The following is an 11,464-nucleotide window of genomic DNA, read 5'->3' on the forward strand; positions in this document are numbered from 1 at the left end:
TGGAAATTTTAAATCATATTGTGAGCTTATCATATTTTAGTTTTGAAAAGTGAACAAAATGTCTCACATGTACTAGGTAAGCACACTAACACTGACCTACATCCCTAGCCCCTCTTTTTTTACTTCTTAGGGTGATTTTGTTCTTGATTGTATTAGGATACTTAGATATGAATCATGATAGAGAATCATACTCACTTTGTCAATTCCTCATCAACCCACACTTGACACTCATTGCTATGTTGTGACTGCATTTTCTGTCATCTTTCTAAAAAAGAGCATGTTCATGCATGTGATATGCATGACTATGGTTTTGACTCACTGTGGCCTTTTCATCAACCGCAGCTCCATCACTTTGAGGATACCACATACCTCTTTAGCAACATGAACTCAGCCCTCTAGGGTATTAACATCCAAGCCACAGTCAGTCATTCTATGACCTACTTTTTAAGTAAAGTTATTTTAAACTACAATAAAAACATTCCATTTTTGCAATAAACTTGTCACATTCTGGGTTCTCAGTGGACACATGCCTGGTTGCTATCAGTGAGAGGCAGATACACAACTGTACCTCACAACGAAGTCTGGGTGGTGGTGCACTGGATGTCTCTGTGGACTATGGAACAGAACAGTGGGTAGGAATTCCTCTCCCCACTAAGGGCTTTTCTCTCAAATGACCCATGTAACATAACAGTCCAGTCTTACTCTGTTGAAGGTGGTTAACCAAAATTTAAAATCCTGAACTGTTTTTGTCCTAACATATATTATTTTAAGTTCAATATTTTTTTAAAGCATCATATTGCTTTTTCTCTTTATCTGTCTCTATCTCCATCTCCATCTCCATCTCTATCTCTATCTCTGACTCTCTTACTTGATGAACTACTTCTGGAAATTCCATGGTTTCCCATGGCTGCAGATAGCAAAATTCAAACAAAGTCCAAATGGGCCCACAACCTTTATCTTCTGTTTTGATTTTGGGGACTATATTTCCCTCTTCCTACCGAACATTTCATATGTTGGTTGATCTTCATTGTCTCAGGTTGATGAATAAAACAAAATTGTCTTCGTTAGTCTTTTTTCTCTTTCCCTCTCCCAGTAACTACACTTATTCAAGGCATTATTTAGCCAGCACATTCCAGAGAGCGTTATAGCCCTTGTTCTTTTTACATGGTAGGGCTTCAGAATAAGAGCACCTAACATCTGGGATCCTGAAAAAGTTTGAATATAATTCATGAACTTTTACATTGAGAAAGGAGTGGGTTTAAGACGGCATAGCAAAGACTGTCCAGGAAGAGAGACGAGATGAGGTCTCAGAGGACTGAACAGGGGTAGAATCCTCTTTTCTAAGATCACAAATAAAAGGAAATGTTTAGTAAAACTGTAGGTGCCCAACTGGAGAAAGGTCCCAGCTCTTGCTGATGAAGAAATTAAGTGGTGACAGAAGAGGATCACTCCAAAGCCAAGCTATGCCACACCAGTAAATCAAGGAAGAAGCTGTGCTGAAGTGCTTGGGACCAGGGGATGACTCAAACGTCCTCATGAGGACAAAGACTGTACATGCAAGCTTGGAATGTGTCAGAGCTACAGTTACAAGTAAGTAGATTAAGGATGGTCTCTATCTCTACATGGTATTTTCTCCCTGTACTATAATAACTCTACAGTGCAAAACAATTATCTATATAGCTTTACATTTGATACTGTCACTATCATCCTTATAATCTACAATGATTCTTTGAAATGATTTAAATGATTTATCACAAAACTCTCGACTATAAAACTGATCACCATATGTTAATAATCATATTGTTAGTGAGCCTCCTGAAACCAGCCCCTTTGCTAACTGAAGCTTTTGGTAAACTAGTCCCACCTGTCTCCTGCTGCCCCTACCTACTCTGAGGTCCTGAGCTGCTCCCAGTACCTCTATGAACCTTGAACTGCTCCATTTTTGCTCATGAGTTCATGATATGGGAGACCTATTATTGGTAGAAAATTTCTATCTGTGTGCTTTTATCGATTAAAAAGTAAACTGCATTCATAAAGCTTTGAGGAAATTTGCTCTCCACCACCTTCTTACTGTTTTTGAGGCAGACCTTGTATTTCCAGTCTCCCTTCAGTCTGTACTGTGAGATTGACTTGCAGCACTGTTCATCTTTTAGACTCAGTCAACCTCTTTACTCCATGCTTGGCTTTGGTCCAGTTACACTTCATATGAGAAAGATTAATCACAGATGAAGAGGGGGATCCATTTTTCTTGTGTTTTTCCTGTTGTATGAATCACATTGTGATTTCTTGTTTTCAGATTCTTCCTTATGAAAGGGTGAGCTCTTCAGGCACTGAAAACAGAAGTTGCCTGTCGACAGAACACTAAAGCATTCAATACTTTTGCTTAATAAATTATTACATTGTGTTTAGTGAGTCCAGACATTAATATGTGCACACGTGTGTGCTAGTGTGTACAAATATACAATATGTAGCCTAAGTAAACAAGTATGTTTCACTACCGTGTGATTAAATCCTGAACTAAATTGTCTGGACTGCTGCCCTTCCCTCATTGCTCTGGGTGGTTACCAGGTCACTCAACTGGGTAATTAACACTGGTGTTTTTCCTATCCACTCATTCCTACTTTTCTCTAAAAGCAAGAATTCTAAAGTGATATTCATTACAAAATTGGGCAGAATTTGATAACCTCTCATATACACTTCTCCTGCAGTTCAGTTTGTTGTTTTTTTCTTGAGGACAAATTTTCCACACTGCTCTCACATCCTTATGTTCATTGCATTCCCTCATTTACACGCATGTCCATTCACACAGCCCCTTTTCAATTCTATGTGTTTGGTCTTCAGTTCTTTTATTTAAAACCATGAGAACTGGTGTCTGCTTTGTCTTCCTGTTTGTCTCTGCATTTATTTCAAGATGAATAGTAATAAATAGCCAAAATAATTGTTTTCTAAATAAATACTAGAATGTGAATTTAATGTACTCAAAATTAATAATATAAGCACTACATAAATGGCATGGCATGTTCAATTTATATCTGTGTGGTCTTCAATAGCGAATAAAGGAGAAATTAAAAAACAGGAGTTCATTAATTCTCTCCACAGTGCATTTTACACCTCATTTTTAATTTACAACTATTTTCAGTAACTGAAACTTTCTGATAACATCTGATTACATTTTATACACATGCAAATACTCCACTGCATACTCAGTTTTATTTTTCCATCTTTTTTATTAGTAAAGACATTAACAATAAAATGGGCCCCCTTGCTCCAGCTGGCAATTCTCTTCCGTACTAGTAATATATTATTCCTCTTTTTGTGACATCATAATCATCCATACAGAAGTACCATGTATCTTTGTGTAGAAGCTACTGTTTCCATTAAATTTAATTACCTCCCCCTGTGGTTTTAAATAGAAGTGGCTTCAAAATGAGGGCAGCTTCTATTAAATTTAATTACTTTCTCCCGCTGCTTGCATGGTAAAAGGGAGACTGCTAAATGAGAGAGGCTTCTAAACTAGAGTTTATGGTAGCTGTGTTCAAGCAACAACAAGATTGGATCTAAACCACCAGGAAATCTCTTAGGTTTCCCTTTTTATTTTAAGATTTTTGTAGCTTGAGCCCATAAAAAATGATCACTAAGGTGAAAAAAAAAAAACATTTTTAGAATTTAATGTTAGTTTCCTAAGCCAAACAAAGGTAAATATGCTACTTCTTTGCATAAAGACTAGAAATTGTACCACTCCAAGGTTCACGATCAAAACTTCAGGACTAATGTTATTTGTGATTTTCCTGTTCTAAAGACGGAGTCAATTACACAACATTTTTAATTTCCAGTAAAAAAATTATTCTGATCAAACAGATTTAAAGAATCCTTTACTAAAAGTAATTAGAAAGGCATCAAATCTGGGGTGATTTCAGGAAAAAAAAAGATTTAAATAGCGATATTAAGTGAAAAAGAATAACAGACAGGCTTATTATAGAGTTCTGTATCAAGAGGAAGTTGATTGTGTGCTTTGTAATAGTGAGAAAATGTGAATCACTTTAAAAATACCATCATACAATCCTATAAAATCTAACAGAAGATGAAATTTTAAGTACCTCTTTTAAAATTAAATATTAATTAGGAGGAAATACCACTCAGTTAAGCCAGTGTTACACACACTGTTTAGTTTTTTTATACACAGGGAGAATTTAGATGAACAATATTTTCATTCAATCACAGTTTAGTATAAATATAAAACAAGACACCCGTAAGCATTTTAAGTAACAAATTAAACATTTACATTTTTTACTGTGCACTGAGGCTTAACATTTATGCAGCCTCAAAACCAAAGTACAGCCTCAAGGGAAGTCTCTCCACTGACAAATTAATACCTTAGAGAACAGAGCTGAATGGTGGCAATGAACTCATTTGTTCCCCCAATAATGAAGAATGACTTTTTCTTTACCACATCTGTGACTGTTGCTATGGTGACCCAGACTTACCTCATTGCTTCTCGGAGAGCTCCTCGTTCACCAAGAGTCGTGTGCTTGATGTCATCAAAATTATTCTCTAGCTTCTCACAATTCTGAAACACATTAAAACATCGCATTAATCCCTCACATCCTGAGAAAAATTACATCTATGAGGTGATGTAAAAATAAAATCGATTATATTGATCATGGGCCCATGAAAAATAGGCATACTGCTTTAATTGGGTAGGATTCATTAAAATTGACAGTTGAATTCAAGAGCAACAAACTCACAAGTCTTATGATGCCACTGTCGCAGAATTTCTTTAATCTTTTTTTTTAAAAAGATAAAAAGAGAAACAAAAGAATGCCACACACAACTACCAGAAAAACCTCTATGGTTTGTGTAGAGTAATAATTAGTTGTCTAAAGTACTTTCACATATATCAAAGCCAATTTAAATTTAAGAGAGAAATTCAGTAAAGTCCAAATGATATTGGTAGGCGTAGAGGATAATTATCTAGTTCAAAATAAGGCAGCATGTAGTAAAATGGACAGAGGACAAGCATAATGATAAAAGCACCAGAGATTTTTATAATTTTTATATTCAGATATTTACAAAACCATTTAAATCTGATATTTCAAATTGTAGGTAAACACATGTATATCTTTATTTAAAAGTAAATAAGTCTAGTTGTTATTTCATCACGTTCTTAGAAGAATATTAAATCAAGTATACATACCATTGGCAAATTAAATGTTACAAATGTTTCTATTATGTAGGAAATATACTAGTGTTCATGGACTGAATTTTCTTTAAGGACACTTACTTTTCTTACTGCAATTATTAAAATAACTATATTTAAAATTAACAATTTTATATAGCAGTAAGTTTTAAGAAAATAAGATAAAATAACATTGTAGACTATGTAAATATTAGAATCTTTTCACACATTTGTGTTTTGTATATTGTGCTAGCATTCAGGCAATAAATTAGCTTTTTAAATTTTAGAAACAGAAAAGCTAAATAGAAAGTATAGTTGTTAATGTATTGTTTCTATTTCCAAGTTACAAGTAAATGCACTGGATTGTAGATTATATAACTGCGATTAATGATTTCCATTGTACTAAAATTAATAAACTTATAGCTCACTGGTATCCAATCCACTATTTTTTTAATTCTTTCTGTTTCGTTTTGCTCAAATTAATAAAAGTTTAATTCAACACATAATCAAGTGCTATTATAATGAAAATCTTGAAAAACCCAAAAGTTGATATAAAATAATATGAATTCTAGAAACCATGAATTTGATATAAAACATTTTGCTGGATATATGCATTATAAATACTCTTTTATACTGTGTTGGGACTTTTCACATTTTTAGTTTTTCATGAAGAAAACTTTATATTTAATGAGACTCAATTTATAATGTTTTCTAATGTGCAGTTAGTCCTTTTTATGGCTTGTTGAAGAAATCTGAAATATCCTTCAAAGTCAGGAATGTATCTTTTGATATTTTTTAGGAAGCTTTATTATGGTATATATCACATTTAGATGTACAGTGTATGTGGGATGACATTTACATAAAGTGTAAGACTGGAAATTACATCATATCAATTAAGTATTAAATTGTTATTTATTTTAAATGCCATCTGTATTTAGAATCATTTTTCATGAATTAAGCTACAATACCTACTAAATCTATTTCTAAATTCTAATCTGCTAAATCACTAAATTTTTCATTCCTTTGACAGTACCAATTTTTATTTATTCATTTTTGCTTCATGTGTATGAATGTTTTGTCTGAATGCATGTAAGGGCATCTGTGCCATGCAATATCCAGAGAGTCCAGAAGAGGGTATCAGATCCCCTTAAACTGGGGTTAAGGACGGTTGTTAGTTGATTTGTGAGTGCTGCAAACTGAACCTGGGTCCTTCGAAAATGTAGCCAATATTCCTAATCACTGAACCATCTTTCCAACTCCAGTACCACATATCTTAATTATTACTTACAGCCATAGTAAAATAAATAAATTGTTCTTACAAATAAATGAAAAAGACACCCCAATAGAAAAAGGCAAAAATAACAGTCTTTTTAAAAAATTATTTAAAAACCACATATTTAGAAGAAGCATTTCATTACAACAGCACTGACATATTCAGTGACAATTTCCAGAGCTAAGATGCATCTCTGTAAAAACTGGCTGTAAATTTTTAGGTTTACAGTTGAATTATTACAGTTATACAATATTGTACTCAGTATAAGACATAAAATTAAATGAGGTTTTAACCTTTAAAGAAGATTTCCATTTCATTATTAAAATACATAGATTCATACAGAAAAATTCATTTTTAATGCAATTGACATTAAGATGTTCGCACATGCGTTTCTAATCTCTCTATATATGATTATTACTAGTCACAGTCGGTTACTTTCTGAGCTCCTTGGCATCTGCGCATGGACATAAAGTCATCAGGTAGATTTCAGTGGTAATGTTTTTCACATCTACTAGGTTTATCTGAGAACAGTTGGTCTTTGCCCAAGATTTATCCATGTACACAGTAATTAAAAGTACCAGACTGATGGAACTAACCTTCTTGGATGTTTAACAGACATACTTTGAGGCCTATAATAATTTGGTCAGAGGGACATAAAGGACACTTTTTGCTCCTTGCCTTCCTAGGTCGACTAGTTCCAGGGGACTTTGAGCATCTCTCATAATGTCCTGTAATGGTGGTGGGTCACCTGTCCTCTTGATCAAGGAGGCCGAGGAGACCCCACCAGATGGACTTGAACCAGTGTCCAGTCTACAAAGCGGAGGGTCGACAGAGAGGAATCATTTCCTCCATGCTTCCAAGCAAAGCCAACTACGGTCAAGCAGGACCTTTGACTTATCTTCACATAGGTGGAACTGGTAAAAGAAAGTAGTCAGGGGCTCCTCCCAAGCCCATGTGACCCCTGAGGAACAGATCCTCAAATGACCTTAAGAGTAAAAATAAATTGGTTTATCTGGGCCAACTGTACGGACTTAAACACCAAAAAGGAAAGTATAACCAAAGATTAAAGGGGCCAATATAATTTCATAAGAGTCCATATGTATAGCAAAAGGCTACATAACAAGCAACAAGGCCAGAAAGGAGATACCTTCTTTTGAGTTGTTGGCCGGGATGGCCCAAGGGACTCCCAGATAGTAACCCAGCACAGAACTGGGAAAATGGACAGCAGACCCCAATCTTATCTAAAGGAGTATTGACAACTGATTGCTGCTAGAAGAGGAACAGCTGACCCTCCTAAAACAAAGACCTCTAGATAGGCTGACTAGATTCACCAAAAGGGCGAGTAGTGGGGAATGGCTGGGGGTACCGATAACACAGCAGACAGTAGCACAGATATCAGAGTATAAGGGCTCTAGTAGGGGGAGGGAGGCTATGGGAGGTGCCATCTGGGAAGCGGGTGTATAGTTGAATAAGATGGTTTGGGATGTCCTGTATGATATACACACAAAAAATAAATCAACAAATTTTAAAAAATGTATTATATTTGAGGAGGAAGAATGGACATTTGCGTCATGTTAATTAGTAGAGGTGATAAACATTACCATTAAAAATCTAACCAATGACTTTATAGACATACACAGGTGCCAAGGATCCAAGTGATTGGATTAAAAATGAATTTCTCTGTATGAAACTGTATATTTTAATAATGAAACGGAGGTCTTTTTCAAAGTTTAAAACCTCATTTAATTTTATGTCTTATAGGATTTGAGATGCATGTACCAAAATCTGAGTGTTAGTGGCAAAAACAATGAGTCCTTCTGCAAGGAACAATATATTCTAAAATGAAATGGAGATCTTTTTGAAGGTTAAAAACTCATTGAATTTTATGTCTTACAGTGTTTATACTGAGTTCAATATTGTATAACTGTATTAATTCAACTGTGAACCTAGAAACTTGCAGCCACTTGTGAAAGAGATGTACTCTTGCTCTGGAGTGTGTTAATGAATATGTTAAAGCTGTAGTGAAATGCTCTTCTAATCATGTAGTTATTAAAAATTTTCTAAAGTAATGATAAAAAATAATAATAATTCTTCAAACATAAAAAAATTTTCTCCTTAATAGTCTTATAAAAGACATTCAAATAACCATACAAAAATCACATTTTACACCATTATTCACTGGTAAAATAAAAATTTAAGCCATAACTAAGGACCATTACCTATTTAGAAATGTGCCAAAAAGAAATGTTGAACATATACTCCTCATGTTCTAGTACAAAAAAATTTTTTTTGAAACACTCGTGATAGATCCATAAACTGTTACAGCCACTTTACAAAATGATGTGGCTATAGCTTGGCTCTGCAGTTCCACACGTGAAAATAAGTACAATATATTCATCGGAAGTCTTGTGGAAGAGCACTAATGATAATAGTATTCAAAGTAACTCAAAGTGAAAACACAAAGGTCACACAATAGCATGTGGTGTATGTACCACAATATTTCCTTGCGCTAGCAAGCTACACAGAAATGAATGAAGACCAAGCATGAAGTACCATGAAAGCAAAGCAGTGTGGAGCCGAACCAGCAGCACAGAAATGGAAGCACTTCGGTCCTCCGTGTGTATCAAGGTCACAAATGGACAGGGCCACAGTGAACAATTCTCGATAAGGAGGACAGTTTCGTTTCGAAGAATATCGAAGAGAATAACATACTCATAACGACGTTTAACCAAAGGGTGTGAAAGCCATGAAGAAGCACAAAAATTGCAATGTTTTTAAATGGAAAATATACCATGTCCATGGACGGCAAGATTCCACATGTTGCTTCATGGATTGAAGTAATGATTCCATGTAATTCCTATCAAAATTCCGGATGTCTTTTATCAGATTTTGGGAAAATGGCCTCAAAGTTCACAAGAAAATGCAAGGGATTATAATAGTCAAAACCTTCTTGGAAAACAGAATAAAGCTACAGGAACTAATCTTCTGAATTTCAAAACATATTAGTATATACTAATATATATATACATATATATATATATAGAGAGAGAGAGAGAGAGAGAGAGAGAGAGAGAGAGTACTGACATAAAAACACAAATATGTACCAAAGAGTAGAGTGAGACTCTGGAAATAAGCTCTTAAACTCATTATCAATTTAATATTGATAAGGGAACAAAGACAAATCAATAGGAGAAAGAACAGGTTTTCCAGAAATGACGTGAAAGAATGAAGTCAGACTTCTGACATAAAGCATCCAACATCAACTCAAAATCATCACATAACTAAATAAGAGCCAAAATTTCAAAACACTTCAAGGTGAAACATTTTTATGACTTTGAATTAAGCTAAGGTTCACAGACAAAGAGAAAAAAAGAACTAAATCATACTAGATTGAAGATTTATATGTAACAATTCAAACGCAAATCCAGAAAACAACCTCCCCAGCCTTAACTGGGCAAAGGCTTTGAAGAGCTTTCCAAAGAAAGTAGAAAGTGACCAATAAAAATCCAAAACGTCCACATTATTAGTTTCAAAGTAATATAAATCACTACCACCATGGAATAACACACCACACCTGATGAGATAATGAAATTCAAGAGGAAGAACTGTAGTATTGGTGAAGATATATTTTGACTTGAATGGTCACACACTGGTGATATGAATTTAAAAAGATGCTGCCTCTTTAGAAAACAATTAGCACTGACTTGAAATGTTATCATTTGACCCAGATGAATGTAATCAAAGTATAATTAACAGAATAATGTGAAACAGCAATTACACTTTTATATGAGGATCGTAATAAAATGAAAACACGTGTCCACATAAAAATGTCTGCACAGATTTTCATAGCAGCATCATCCATAACTGAAACAAAGTGGCAACAAACAAAATGTCAATCAAATGATGAATGGATAAACAGTGTGGTATCTCAATAGCACAGACTATTATTTGTCTATAAAGAGGTAAGTCTCAATACATTATCCAGTGTGGGTGAGCCATAAAACATTATGCTAAGTGAGAAAAAGCCATAAATAAATGATATCATTTTATAATTCCATTTATACAAAATACCTAGTCTAGGAAAATCGATAGAAAGCAGATTAGCAGTTGCCAAGGGCTGGAGAGAGGGGGAATGGGGGGTGACTCCTAATGGGAATTTGATTTCTGGGAAATGAGATGGAAATGTACTGGAATTTGTGGTGATTAGTACACCACTTTGTGAATAGACTGAACGCTACGGAATCATACACTTTGAAGGGATGAACTTTATAGTATCTATATCATATCTGGGTAAAGCCTTTATTTTAAAAGCAGACAAGGTAATCCACAATATTTGAAGTCCAAGGGTAACAGGCGATAGAAGCAAGTCTTCTAGGTAATGATTAATTCATTTTCTGAAAGTTCATGGATTTGAGTACTTAAGATTCATTTACCTTTCTCTATGAAATTAGGATAACAAAAAGTTTCAAGAAAGCATGAGCAAAGAGATTTGTTTGTCTTGATTTAAGAATTATATAATAGACTCCTATCCTCAGGCTTCTTGGGGTAAGTCTATAGCACAGCCCTCCGCGCCTTGACTCCCCAAGCCACGTTCACCCTTCCATCTCCCCTGCTGTTCTGTTCGCTACTCCCAGTTTGGGACCTGCGCCATTCCTAGTCTTGGGGCACCAGACACCTGGGGAACCAATCCTGCTTCCTGACCCTTCTCACCCAGACCAACTTAGTGCCTTTCTTGGGCCCCAGGGGCACAACTTCTGGACCTGGACCCGCCCTCACCTCCCTCTACTTCCCTGGTCCTGCAACACCTGCCAGCCTCTTGCTGGGGCTGACAGCCTCTTTCTGGGGCTCTGAGGCTTACCTTTCCTCTCCCTGATCCTTTGCATCCAGTACAACCCAGCTACTCAATCCACTCCCTGGGAAATCTTGGGGCTTCTTCCCACCCCATCTGCCTTTGCATCCCTGCATGGCACAGCCACTGCCAGGGTCTCAGGTCAGTCCAACACCCAAGTTCCTGA

The 11,464-nt window shown here is 35.4% G+C and overlaps 1 protein-coding gene across 3 annotated transcripts in view; it reads right to left on the bottom strand.

Moving 5' to 3' along the window:
• Dpyd (dihydropyrimidine dehydrogenase) overlaps positions 1–11,464 on the bottom strand; it is a 978,758-nt gene that overhangs the window by 844,721 nt on the left and 122,573 nt on the right. For all 3 annotated transcript variants that reach the window (XM_008833683.3, XM_029563832.1, XM_029563833.1), the window contains exon 3: positions 4,485–4,567. In XM_008833683.3, coding sequence (XP_008831905.1) covers positions 4,485–4,567 — 83 coding nt within the window. The remainder of the gene's footprint in view (positions 1–4,484; positions 4,568–11,464) is intronic.

Source organism: Nannospalax galili, unplaced genomic scaffold (genome assembly GCF_000622305.1).
Source record: "Nannospalax galili isolate Female #2095 unplaced genomic scaffold, S.galili_v1.0 scaffold255, whole genome shotgun sequence".
Lineage (NCBI taxonomy): Eukaryota > Metazoa > Chordata > Mammalia > Rodentia > Spalacidae > Nannospalax > Nannospalax galili.